We start from the raw sequence: 14,811 nt of genomic DNA on the forward strand, positions 1-14,811 counted from the left end.
ATCATGAAGCCACGAGACCTCTCCTGACTTTGAGGGGGGCTCCTTTGGCACAAACTGCTAGTTGTGATCCTTTGGCCGAGTAAGTGGAAACGGTAGGTGAGAAGGGAGAATGAATATCTAAAGTTGCTAACAAACTCTTTTTCTTCTATCTTTAAAAGCAAACAATGTATAAACTCCCAATTCCTCTGTATTTTGACAGGTTTGTATCCTGAATAGGATCTGCTGCCTCCCCACGGTTGATTTTGTGCTGATTATCACGAGCGGAAGATGCTGTGAGGCAGCCAAGCTTTACAGACAGACAGATTTAAGGAGCTGAAAGGTATTGTAACGTGAGGGAATTAATTTTGTATTGAATTTCCAGTGTAAAAGCTTGACATGTAAATTTTCTGGGGCAGGTAAAAATAAAATACTATTCTTCGTTATGTCTTTTAAACTTCTGCATAACAGGGTTTTCCAAAATATTCCATTATATTCCAGACCCACAAGGGGGCTTCCCCAAAAACGCCCCATAAGGGACTCCATGATCAAATACATATTTAATATATATTGGAAAGTGCCATATCCTAGACCAACTCACCTTTGGGTTTCAAACTACACATTAGACCAGTAAGCCTAACACTACAGAAATACGTTTAACTTGATTAACTTGGGCAGTGTTTCCAAACTATTACCCGTAGGCTCTTATTTTGTAGAATACTTGTTAATAATCATGGTCCACACATTTGGAGACAAACGTGAAACCCGTAGAAAGCATGGGTAAAATCTCACTCTGAGGTAACTGAAGAAATCTGGCTTCCTTAGTGTGATTCATTATAATATTCTATTGGAAATCATATTGCCAATTCAATAGGGTTGGAAAAGAATCAGTGGGGATTACTGGTGTCTCAATGGTGAACGAGATTATAGCTCCTCAGTAGACGAGATTGAGTCTGTACTGTTTCTGGTACTGGATCAGGTGTATTCTATGGGCTCTCAGTGAATGTTATGTCTTTGCTCTGAGCATTACAAGAGGAAAGACAGGGTCATATGTATCTTTATTATGAATCGTTTTAGCCTTGAAAATCTTAAACATTTCTGAATGTATTGTGTTATTATAGAGGATTCAGATGATTAAGTTTCAAAATATTTTAGGAGCAAGCTTAGGAGACCTGAAGAGAATGGAAATTTAATCACTGTTTGATGGCTGAACACAAAAAATTTGAAGGTTGTTTCTTTACCATGCTGCAAAAGTTGAATTGTGATGTGTTAATTAAATAGGAACTAAAAATGTGTTTATCAGTAATAATTTGTCATAACCTCTATTGTCCTTATTCTTGGAAACTGGAAGAACTCCGCTGTGGAGATCTTCATCTGAAAAAGATTATGTCTAGAGAAATACTGAAAGCATTCTTTTGGGAAGTAAATATACATATTAAGCATATAGGTCTCATGCAGCATTTCTTTTGATGAGACCAAAAGAAATTTCTAATCAGAGGTAGTGCATGCAGACACACAAAGAAAACAGATACTGAGCATTAGATCCACACCACCCCCAAACAGTAGTTCAACATCCCTTGGAATGCAATTTGAAAATATCTCACTCTTCCAACTCCTAAGAAAGTTCACATCAAATGGAAGAGGAAATTCAAACTTTTGAAACCTAGTCCCAGAAAACGTGTGTCAGTGAATGTCAGAATTCAGTCATCCCTCATTGTAGCATGGAGTAGAAGTACACATCAGGGGTTAGACTATTTAAGTTTTCCAAGGGAAAGAGATTATTTGAGCACACAAACCCCTCCCACCCCTGCCCCCCACTCTCCACAGGCACACGAGCAGGTACAGACAAAGCCACTGCTTCCTACCGGCAGAGTCGGGTCATCCTTGTCCCTCGCTGCAGATGGCTGCATAAGAGGAAAGGGCAAAGACAAAAGACAAAGAAATAAATAAATGAGGAATCACATATGACATTTACATTTAATAACAAGCATCAGTATAGGGGAAGATTTCATTCTTTCTGCTCCTGGGATGAGTTAAACCAAAACAGGGGACTGAGGATATATATTTCTAGCTAATATATAAGGGTTTATTTAGGTACATGATTCATTCTTCTGAAAGGTCAAAGTTGAATGGCCAACCTGAATGCCCAGCAATACAGAACAGTTAAGTCAGCTGTGGTCCAGCCATGCAGTGGAGTACCATGTGATCATTAAAATGAATGAGGTAATTTACATGTACTGATATGGAAAATATCTAAGATATATTGATAGCCAAAAAATTAAACATTTATATTTATTATTGTTTCATTTCATAAAGAAAAATAAATTACTAATACCTTAGTGCCTGTAAAGAAAAAAAATTCTGCAAGAATGATACCAAATTGTTATTAGTGGTTGTTACTGGGAGATGGGATTGCAAAGAAATGTCATTTTCTACGTTTTGGAGGAGGTCGGCACTCATTGCTCTACGCATTATGAGTAAAATAAAGTTCACAGAAGTTAGGCCACTGAATTAAAGACTAGGGTTACCCCACAGGGAAATCGGATAACTCATCTTTTCTTCTGTTCCCGCCACCTCAAGTGTTCTATTCTAAAAATAGAAGTCTCTGTTCAGTTTGGAAATGTGGATTAGAACACAAGGGCACATAAAGGCCTGGCAATCTGCTGGGTGTGAATGCAATGCAGACAAATGGGCAGTGGAATTCTACCCACGTGAACTACCTGGATAGCTTTTACTGCTTCAATTCAATAGGAACTCTCCTTTGCCAGAATAAGGCACTACCCTGGGATCTCTCCAATGAGATACAGGTGCCAGGTGAATATTTCCTCATGCTTAGACGCTACCTTCATCTCTTCACCTCAACTACAGGTGCAGGCAGCAAGAACAAACTGGAACCCTTCCCCTGTCTTGCCTTCTGGTCCTCCCCATTAGGGTCTGAGCAGATGTCTTCAGGAATAATCACACACTTAGAGAAGAGTAGCCAGATACAGAGCTGTTTTAAAACCTTCACATGCGCCAGGCTTTCTCTTTTAGGGTCTACCACACATGCCATGTAAAGATATTAAGATCTCCCGATACCCCATTTAAAACATACAGTTCACCTAAAACATACAGTTCTGTGTTAAAAAAAAAATAGAAGGGGTTCTTATAATTTTGAATTTCAAATTATTGGCTATGTGCCATTCATTTAATTTAGTATCAGCATGCTCAAAATCTTACAAAGTGAAAAGATGAAATCTACAATTTATTTTCACTTGTAATGGATTTTTAAGAAGATGCAATTTAATACATAATGAGGCTGATGTTAAATATTTTGTGGATATTCAATTAGACATTTAATAATTTTGATTTTTGTAGCACCTTTTTGGATTCTGGAGTCAATACCAATGTGTTTTTTTCCCCTTCTGGTTCCAAGCATTTTTATAGGCTTTTGAAGAACTTGCAAGTCTCAGACATAGAAGGGTTCTGGGTTGGTGGTATTTCTGAGCGCAGCCTGTGGGCATCTCTAAATTTGCCATACCTCTTGGGTTGGAGGCTCTCTCTAAGTGACTTCTCTAAAAATTCTAATAGGGAAATATCCTGATGCCCTAGTTCCCCAGAGCCTGTTGTGGAACTGGAGTGGACTGGAAACTGTCCTTTGATTTCTCGCTTTCCTCTGAAATCCTGCTTCTCTCTGGCAGGTCCTCTCCTTTTGTTTCCTTCCACATCAGACAGCTCAACAAATGGCCTCACATTCTACAGAGCAATCCCTCAGGGAAATTTTCCAGGGCTGTAAGCTCAGCCTGTAGATATACATTGAGATGAACCATCAGAGCACTCCTCATCAGTTAGCAACTTTAAAACCTTGTGGATAAATGGGAGGCCAATAATTATGAGCCGGAATTGATACCACAGTGATAGAACATGAAGGGACAGGAGGAAGGTGGGGAGAGAAAGAGGTGGGCAGAAACATCCATCACCAGCTAAGAGTTTGAATTTTAAAAAATATATCTAACTAAATTATTTAAAGAAGGAAAAAAAAAATCCAAACCTGTTTTTTGGTCTGAAAGGAAGAAAAAAATATCTACTCTATTTAATTCTTTTTTCTCTCATAAACAAGGAGGATCATAATACATAAAAAGTGGAAGGAAAATGCCTTGTACATAGATTCTACAAAGAAAAAACTGAGTGCAGAGAAAGGTCTGAAATTCTTTACAAAATTTCCCACTGTTTAATGTCTGCGGTTGACATCATTAGTTTTCTTTCAAGTGTGATCTGCAGACATGAATATACATCAGGGTATAATAGGTAAATTTAGGGATACACACAAATGGCAGCGGAGGCCATTAAAACACCCCTCTACTTTCCTTTTATGTAGCCCTGCTGCAAAAGAGATAAGAAGTGTGACTATTATGGTAATTGCCCATTTCCAGGGGCTCACCCACATCTACTGATAATTCAAGGTTCACCTGACTCAGCCTTGCTCTAATTGCATGCTGAAGCAGACTCGCAGTCATGACAACGTGCAGCTGATTGCATTACAAATTTAATTTTAGAGGGGTTTAATTACACTGGAAGTAACTAGCGAAGGTGACAAAGAAATGATTTTCATATGTATAGCTAGTAGGTTTTGGGTTGGCCTAGTGTTGTGAATTTATTTTTAGGGCCATTGAATAGCTGGCAAGTTTATTCTAACCCACGGGATGTTACAGAAGATGCCTTCTTCAAAAGAGGATGAACATGACTTTAAGGATTAATCTTGGCATGCTTATGATGCATTTTGCTTTTTAACTCCTTTAATTTTAAACACACCAAAATACCACTCATTTGGGCTGTACCATTATGAAAGCCCAATTCCTGGTGGTCAGTGTGCTGCAGGATGGCTTAACGAATTCCTATAAATAAATAAATAACTTAATGAATGCTTTTATAAATAAATTTCCGATAGCTATAGAAAAAAATCTTTTAAGCCAATCCATAGCGCGCACACACACACAGCAATTCTTAGAGGACTGTTTAAGAGAATTCATAAAGTGCATCGTGAAGTTTAGGTCAGGGCTTTGGTGTGCCAATGCAGACTCCCCTCTCCATTCATGAAAGCAAGACTTTTGCAGGCCATCTTCCATTTACAAGAAATTATTCTGTAATTCAAATCTTTATTCGATTTAAACCAGCTCTCTTCTCGATAACTCCAAATTAGTCATATGGTGAATTCACTTAAATTGAGCAACTGGAAGATGCTGTTAATCTCTATTGTCCTTCCTGGTGGAAATCCCATTTCTACATAGGAATTTTGCTACTTATTTCCTAGGTGTTTTGAATGTATCCATTTATGCTGCCACTCCAGATAACAAAATGCATAGCTCATTTAGATAGCATTTTCACACTATAAATCAGTCCCAAGTCCTTAAATCATCTTTCTTCCTTTGATCCTCAAAAGCCAGAAATGATTTTGCTGACTATACGGTATAGTTTTGATGGAACTTTGTATATAGCCTTTCACCACATACAGGCCCTTAGTCCCACCTCACACACATAAAAATTAGGTCAATACTGCAGTCCAGCTGCCTCAGGGCCACTCAATAAGAGGATACTAACATGTCCATGGTTCACTCTGGTAATTATCCATTTACAAACCACATAATCAAATGGGTCACCAAGAAGACTTCATAGGCCAAAAGACAAGTGTGGAAAATAAGGGATGGTTTTTCTGGTCAATGACGTGGCATCAGACACGGAAGAACAATAAGCAATTTGTCACAAAAGCTAAGTAACAGCCATCAACTTCTACCACTTTAATATTCCACCGACGCCTGCAAAATGTGCCTAAAATGCCTTGTGCCAAGGACCTGGAAGCATTAAGAAGTCTATAGAAATAAACTTAAATATATAATTATTTTGTCAAAAAAAATCTGAAACAAATATGCCCTTGATTAAAATAGGAATCCAATATTCCAATGGACATGAATTTTAATGTCTTAGAATTCAGAAAGATTTGATGAGGAATGATTTAAATGACTGATATTCATTAAAAAAAAAACTAACATCAAAATGTAAAATGATGTCTCCTTTTTCTTTCAATACATTACTGTAACAAACAAAAACATTCAAAATGTCTCTCCTGGTTAAAGATGAATAAACCTCAAAGCCTACTGGGAAGACTAGATACAAGGTGCAGAGACCACAAATCTGCAGTCTAAAAGGAAAGAGATCCTACCACCTCTTAGTCAGATGGAAACTCATCTCTCTCTCCCTCCTTTTACTGTGTCTTTACATATTCCCTAAAACATTAAGGGAGGAGAGATTAAATATATTCCTAGAGGAAGAAATAGAAATTTAAATTCAAATTACTTTGCCTGGTTGCTGGGTAATTATCCCACAATCATGCTCCTTCTGTAAAGAAGGAATCTCAGAGAACAATGAAGTGCTGAAGAGGACAGCCCAGGGTCCAGGAATACCCATTTCACAGTTCTGGTTTAAAGAAATACATTGTGATGAACAGAAGGGGTAGAAATGAACTAAATAAGAAATGTGGTAATGAAAGCTCACAGTGTGGAAGCAAAGCCTTTTGATGATCTGTTTGAATAACCCTCAGGATCACGAAATGCTTGAGGTAGTAGAAAAAAATTTGAGAAGAATAGATATGTTCGCCAACATGGAAGGAATAGAAGAGAAATTGCTTAGAGACAGTTGAAGAACAATTTGAAATACTCAGTAAGGCAAGGGGGCCAGGGTGACTTCATGAAGCAGAACTTAACTGACAAGCTAAATCTACACAACTGTAATCAGAGTCTCCAAAATTTCTTGATCATATACCATTATCAGAAACATTCTACATTCTCAACAAGTAGCATATATAATGTGAATCTTCATGTACTCTTTTATTTTAGTTTTTTAAGACATAGAGTCTTGCTCTGTTGTCCAGGCGGGAGTACAGTGATGGGACTAGAGCTCTCTGAAACCTCAAACTTCTGGACTCGAGCAGTCCTCCTGCCTCAGCCTCCCAAGTAGCTGGGACTACAGGAAAGCACTATGATGTCCAGCTAATTGAGACCATCCTGGTCAACATGGTGAAACCCTGTCTCTACTAAAAATAATAAAAAAAATTAGCTGGGCATGGTGGCACGTGCCTGTAATCCCAGCTACTCAGGAGGCTGAGGCAGGAGAATTGCCTGAACCCAGGAGGTGGAGGTTGCAGTGAGCTGAGATCGCACCATTGCACTCCAGTCTGGGTAACAAGAGTGAAACTCCGTCTAAAAAAAAAAAAGAAAAGAAAAAAAATTTTTTTAGAGACCAGATTCTTGCTATGTTGCCCAGACTTGTCTTGACCTCCTAGCATCAAGTGATCCTCCCACCTGAGCCTCCCAAAGTGCTAAGATTATAGGTGTAAGCAACTGTTCCCAGTCTATCTACTTATCTATTTATGTACTACTTACTGTCAACCATTATAAAAACATGGACTAATTTCTTCCCTCTTTTTAAAAAGATAACAATAAATAGAAGTCTTAACCTTTTTTATCTGGCATACCAAATCATTATCTTGTGCACTCCATTGGAACATTAGCATAAACTTTAAAAAATGAATTCTTTCCTAAAAACCCTCAATAAACTAGGTATTGACGGAACGTATCTCAAAACAATAAAAGCTATTTACGACAAACCAACAGCCAATATCATACTGAATGGGCAAAAACTGGAAGCATTCCCTTTGAAATCTGGCACTAGACAAGGGTGCCCTCTCTCACCACTCCTATTCAATATAGTACTGGAAGTTCTAGCCAGAGCAATCAGGCAAGAAAAAGAAATAAAGGGTATCCAAATTGGAAAGGAGGAAATCAAATTGTCTCTATTTGCAGATGACATGATCGTATATCTGGAAGACCCCATCATCTCAGCCCAAAATCTCCTGAAACTGATAAACAACTTCAGCAAAGTCTCAGGATACAAAATCAACGTGCAAAAATCACAAGCATTGCTATACACCAGTAATAGACTTCAAGAGAGCCAAATCAAGAACGAACTGCCATTCACAATTGCTACAAAGAGAATAAAGTACCTAGGAATACAACTAACAAGGAACGTAAAGGACCTCTTCAAGGAGAACTACAAACCACTGCTCAACGAAATAAGAGAGGATACAAACAGATGGAGAAACATTCCACGTTCATGGTTAGGAAGAATCAACATCGTGAAAATGGCCACACTGCCCAAAGTAATTTACAGATTCAACGCTATTCCCATCAAGCTACCAATGACCTTCTTCACAGAACTGGAAAAAAACACCTTAACCTTCATATGGAACCAAAAGAGAGCCCGCATAGCCAAGTCAATTCTAAGCAAAAAGAACAAAGCAGGAGGCATCACACTACCGGACTTCAAACTATACTACAAGGCTACAGTAATCAAAACAGCATGGTACTGGTACCAAAACAGAGATATAGACCAATGGAACAGAACAGAGGCCTCAGAGGAAATACAACATACCCACAACCATCTGATCTTCGACAAACCTGACAAAAACAAGCAATGGGGAAAGGACTCCCTGTTTAATAAATGGTGTTGGGAAAACTGGCTAGCCATGTGCAGAAAGCAGAAACAGGACCCCTTCCTGACACCTTACACCAAAATTAACTCCAGATGGATTAAAGACTTAAACATCAGACCTACTACCATAAAAACCTTAGAAGAAAATCTAGGCAAAACCATTCAGGACATAGGTGTAGGCAAGGACTTCATGACCAAAACGCCAAAAGCAATGGCAACAAAAGCCAAAATAGACAAATGGGACCTAATCAAACTCCACAGCTTCTGCATGGCAAAAGAAACAGTCAGTAGAGCGAATCGGCAACCAACAGAATGGGAAAAAATTTTTGCAGCCTACCCATCTGACAAGGGTCTGATATCCAGAATTTACAAAGAACTAAAGCAGATCTACAAGAAAAAAACAAACAAGCCCATTCAAAAATGGGCAAAGGATATGAACAGATACTTTACAAAAGAAGACATACAGGAGGCCAACAAACATATGAAAAAATGCTCATCATCACTGGTCATCAGAGAAATGCAAATCAAAACCACATTGAGATACCATCTCACACCAATTAGAATGGCGATCATTAAAAAATCTGGAGACAACAGATGCTGGAGAGGATGTGGAGAAATAGGAACACTTTTACACTGTTGGTGGGAATGTAAATTAATTCAACCATTGTGGAAGACAGTGTGGCGATTCCTCAAGGACCTAAAAATAGAAATCCCATTTGACCCAGCAATCCCATTACTGGGTATATATCCAAAGGATTATAAATCATTCTACTACAAGGACACGTGCACACGAATGTTCATTGCAGCACTGTTTACAATAGCAAAGACCTGGAACCAACCCAAATGCCCAACGATGATAGACTGGATAGGGAAAATGTGGTACAGATACACCATGGAATATTACGCAGCCATCAAAAACGATGAGTTCACGTCCTTTGTAGGGACATGGATGAACCTGGAAACCATCATTCTCAGCAAACTGACACAAGAGCAGAAAATCAAACACCGTATATTCTCACTCATAGGTGGGTGTTGAACAATGAGAACACATGGACACAGGGAGGGGAGCACTACACACTGGGGTCCGTTGGGGGGAAATGGGGGAGGGGCGGGGGAGTGGGGAGGTGGGAAGAGATAGCATGGGGAGAAATGACAGATACAGGTGAGGGGACGGAAGGCAGCAAACCACACTGCCAAGTGTGTACCTATGCAACAATCTTGCATGTTCATCACATGTACCCCAAAACCTAAAATGCAATAAAAAAAAAATGAATTCTTTCAATGCCTGTCACAGAATTGATAAGCTATATGCAATATTTTAATATCTTTTACCCAACTCCTTCAGTTAGCTTCCCTAATACTGGAAGTTGTAAGATCCTTGAGGACAGGATTCACCTCTGTGCCTTCCATGGTCCCTAACTGTGGCTACTTAAAACACAATCAAGTGGCCTGGGTGAGTGAGAGCACCCAGGCAGAACAGAACTGTGTGTTTGTGTCAGTTACCAGAGCTTCTCAGTTGCTTGTGCCACTGGCTAAATTAATAGTAACGGTGATTATTTAAGTCTACTTCTTAAAGTACTAATTAATCTTTCTTATTAAGTAGGTACATAGAAGACAGTAACCCTCATCTTACAAATGGAGAAAGAAGCAAGAAGGGCCTCAGACTATTTCTGTACTGAGGATACTAAGCACCAGTGTTAATTCATTTGATTTAGGAATTAACAACCCAACTTTAACCACTGCTATCTTTTCCCCTGAAAAATCCAGATGTTCCTAATTTACTTTGTTGTACTGTTTTAGCAATTCTCACAATTGCTAATGAATAATTTTGATATGCCAATCAAACAGAGTCTGTTAGTGGTGTTCTGGCATTAGTCACACAAATTTCCTTTGACTAGTAAAGAACGCAACATGCACCCACCTATTAAGTCTCGGTTGCCTTACTTCTTTTGAGGAATGTGTTGAAGACAGGAGGTGTCCAGTCTTTTGGCTTCCCTGAGCCACACTGGATGAAGAACTGTCTTGGACCACACATAAAATACACTAACACTAACAACAGTTGATGAATTAAAAAAGAACTCATAATGTTTTAAGAAAGTTTAAGAATTTGTGCTGGGCGACATTCAAAGCCATCCCGGGCCGCTTGTGCCCCGTAAGCCGCGGGTTGGACAAGCTTAGAGGATGTGAGTTTTTAAAAAGGTCCAACAAATGCTGGTGTGGAACAAACTACAGAGTACTTTGTAGCAAATGAGGCAGATTTCAGTAATACCAGGTAATATTTGTGGCTCAATGTGTGCCAAATGTTATATATATAATACCTTACTCATTGAATACTCACAATAACAGGGATTATAAGCATTTACTCTTCCTTTAACACACGAGGACCCTGAAGCCAATGGAGTTGGACAATTTGTCCAAGGCTGCACAGCCAGCCAGTGGCAGAGCTCAGATACAAACTCCGACAGCTGGGCTCCAGAGCCTTCCTAAGCACTGGGGAAATGAGAAAGTGGCATTTTCCTTGCAGCGACCTGTGAGCAGACTGCAGACAGTACAACTCCAAATACAGTAAAAAATATTTTGTGTATATCACATGGACATAGGGAGGGGAGCATCACACACTAGGGTCTGTTGGGGGGAAATAGGGGAGGGATGAGGGGGTGGGGACTTGGGGAGAGACAGCATGGGGAGAAATGCCAGATAGAAGTGATGAGGAGGAAGGCAGCAAATCACACTGCCATGTGTGTATCTATGCAACAATCTTGCATGTTCTTCACATGTACCCCAAAACCTAAAATGCAATAAAAAAAGAAAAAAAAAAGCTAGTTTAGCCACTCTAATAAAAAAAAAAGAAAAAATAAAAAAGGAATACACAATAATCATTCAGCAAAAGTTGCATGTTTGGTAAAGACTTATTAGAAACACAAAATTAAAAAAAAAAAAAGCTAAAATTAGGCCAGGTGCAGTGGCTCAGGCCTGTAATCCCAGCACTTTGGGAGGCCAATGCAGGCAGATCATTTGAGGCTGGGAGGTCAAGACCAGCCTAGCCAACATGGTGAAACGCCACCTCTACTAAAAATACAAAGAATAACCAGGCATGATGGCAGCTGCCTGTAATCCCAGCAACCTGGAAGGCTGAAGCAGGAGAATCATCTGAAACGGGGAGGGAGAGGTTGCAGTGAGCCACAATCACACCTATGCACTCCAGCCTGGACAACTGAGCAAGAGCCAGTCTCAAAAAATAGAAAAAAATAAAATAAAATAAAATAAAAAAGAGTAGGGGGGAAAAAACCTGTTTATAAGCTCTGACTTCCAATGGAGGTGAGAAAATAGTGGCAAGTGATTGTTGTGAATTTAGAATGAAAGCTTTTGTGTTTATTTTGCACAAAAAGCTGGTATCTGGGAGCAGAGGAAGTTGCAGAGGCTATTTTTTCTCTTCCAGCATCGTTATTTAGACTCGCTTACTATTGTCATGATTTACTATTATTATTTGTGTCTCTTGAAGGTCATGGAGGCACTTTTTATGCCTTCAGAATGGCACAGGTTTAAGTAAAACTGCAAATGAGTTACTCCATGTATCAAGTTGACTTGCATTAAAGAGTTGATAGCTCAGCAGTAGGTGGGAAAAGAGGGGCCCCCTGGTGGTCTCAGTTATCACTGCGATCATGAGACACTATTCTATATTTAGTTTGGCAGTTTGGGCTTGGTCTTTATTTCTGACACTTCAAGGACTAGTGCTGTTTCTTTGTTTCAGGGAAAGAACAAGCTCAAAAAATGAAAATAATCACTCAGTGTTTAAAGCATCAGCGAGAGTCTGAATAGCAAGTTTTGAATAAAGAACATTCATTCATTCATTTAACAATAATTATTTGATAATCTTTATCACACACTTATATATGGCCAGGGATTCTTTTAGGTTCCTGGGATTTAGATGTGGCCCAAACTGGCAAAAATATCTGTCTTTATGGAACCTGCATTTCAGAATAAATATGTTATATCATTAAATTAACTAGATAGAAAGGGTAGTTATTATTAGATTACTTAAAATTAAGTGTTACACTTAAGAATACACTTAGGAGGATTATCTGTGGTCTAATCATTGCTTTTGTAATCACACTTTATCATACATTTATTAATCCTAGATTTAGCATCTATTCTTGTTTGGAGAGAAGCTGGCAAAGACTATAAAAAACATAAAGAACAAACCTATGTCTATAAAACTACAAACAACACATATATTAACAGCATTGATTGAGCAAAGGGCACTAGATATCTACGATGAATTTTTAAAACTGATAATTGAAGGTGTAATTTAATTTTTTATAATATTAATGGTAACAATTTGTTTGCCAATCTTTTAAAAAAGGAGAAACCTTGAACCTCAAAGAGAACAAAACCCTACAATTTGAATGTAAATAGTGATTTTGATGCACAAAACTTTTCATATTTATGGTCTTCTAGCTACAACAGTGCAGCCTCATTAATATAGTCGATTCATTCTTCATCACATTTTAACTTCTGATCTCAGAAATTTCAGCAGTTACCGTTATCAGTACCTGATTCCAAAGGACTCTGATAAAATTTCCATATAGGCAGAAAAATACAGACGCCAAATTTGCTGAACTTAGTTTTGGAATTTCCAGGCAGCAAAAACATCATATGAAACCAATTTAAATATTTAATAATATAAATGCAAATGTAAGTAAACTTGGGGAAAAATAAAGGGCACAAATATCAAGCATATAGCATTTTCTTTTGAAAATGCACTGATAATGAGAACCAGTCTCATTCCTTGATCTGCTCTTCTTTCCCAAGGGAGGCCAAGAGGAAGCTAAAATCATTCATGTCACGAAGATGAGTTATAAAAGTGGGACACAGCAAGTTCATTTCAAACAGGGCCTGGCTACTGCCGCATTCCATTCCCACTGTGTGTCCCCTCCTCCCCATTTCCTCCCTAGTTCATTCTTTTGTATCATTTGTCTCATCTCTCTCTCTTTCACTACTGAGCACCCTTCTGAAGGCACAGACCATGCCTATTCCATTTGATATCATTCCACAGTACCTAGCATAGTGGTGCTCGATGCTTGGTAAATGCGTGTTTAATAATAAATAAGTTAAATCAGATCTTATATATTTTTAATGAGCCCATATGCTCATCCATAATGAGGCTGGAGGTAAATAGCTTCCTCTCGGTCCAACGCTGAATTGTGTCACTTTCCTCTTGGCATTTGTTCCTGTGAATGACCCACTGCTTCTGGAATCAGTCTCCTCCCAGGTATCTGGGGTGAGTGCTCTGACCGGGCCACTATCTTCTCAGTCCTTTGGAAATGCAGCAATATCAAACCTCCCTTCTTTGAATTCCTGTGTTAGTTAAAGTCATCATTTCAGAACTCTCCCGACTGCTTGTGTTTGCCATTTTGCCTGCTTCGTTGGGCTTGAAAACTCCTTGAGTGAGGGGGTCTTAACATATTACACATCTTTATACTTCATATTTTCCTACCAGTGTGCTGCCACCTCACAGACACTCTGCAAACATAGAGGTTTCGATTGCTGGTTACAAGCGGTTAGACTAGACTTTGCAAGGAAGGAGAATTCTCAAACATGCAGGAAACTCACCAGGAGGCACAAAAGAATTGAGGTGACTGCATTCAGTGTTGGGGCCTAGGGCACGGTCAGCAGAAACTATCTGACTAACACAGAGTGGTGTTATTAAAACACTGTCTGGCTTAGTCCCTGAGGCTCTGTGCCCAGACACTGTTGTATGGGTCTCTTAACCTGAGAAAGCCAGTCTTTCTTTTGGTGGTCCAGTTGAACCTGCACTACTAATGGCTGAGGTGAGTACAGTAGGGGTCATCTCTTTCAGCTGGTGAAAGTGTTGAATGGAATAGGCCCACCATGAAGTGAAGTGGAGAATGTGGCAGTAAGAATCAGTTCCAGTGGGTGTTGACTGTGAGACACCTGGCCACCTTGGAAAACAGAGCGCATGGTAAGGACTAGGAGTCCCACTAGTGGGGCTTGACACGAGGACAGTTGCCTTCTCAAGGCACCGGAGGCTGATGCAGTTTAGGGTAGAGTGAGTCAAATCAAGATTCAAACTCATCCTCAATATCTCAGCTCACTCCCTGCACCCCACCTGCCATCCTTTGCTCTCATAGGCAGTCCAGGCAAATTGCCATTTTATCTGTGCTTACCCTGGATATTATGTTATTCCCTCTTGCTTCATTTGTCAAATATCCTTCTTTGCGGCATTTAAAAAAATCCCCATTCATTCTCTATCACACGCATGCTTAAAAAGCATCTTCTATGTGTTACATT

General features: G+C 39.2%; 1 protein-coding gene across 2 annotated transcripts in view; it reads right to left on the minus strand.

Annotated features, from left to right (window-relative positions):
• Positions 1-14,811, minus strand: part of SLC24A2 (solute carrier family 24 member 2) — a 306,778-nt gene that overhangs the window by 143,389 nt on the left and 148,578 nt on the right. For both annotated transcript variants that reach the window (XM_010338722.3, XM_010338723.3), the window contains exon 3: positions 1,842-1,880. In XM_010338722.3, coding sequence (XP_010337024.1) covers positions 1,842-1,880 — 39 coding nt within the window. The remainder of the gene's footprint in view (positions 1-1,841; positions 1,881-14,811) is intronic.

The sequence above is a fragment of the Saimiri boliviensis genome, chromosome 2 (assembly GCF_048565385.1).
Source record: "Saimiri boliviensis isolate mSaiBol1 chromosome 2, mSaiBol1.pri, whole genome shotgun sequence".
NCBI classification, from domain to species: domain Eukaryota; kingdom Metazoa; phylum Chordata; class Mammalia; order Primates; family Cebidae; genus Saimiri; species Saimiri boliviensis.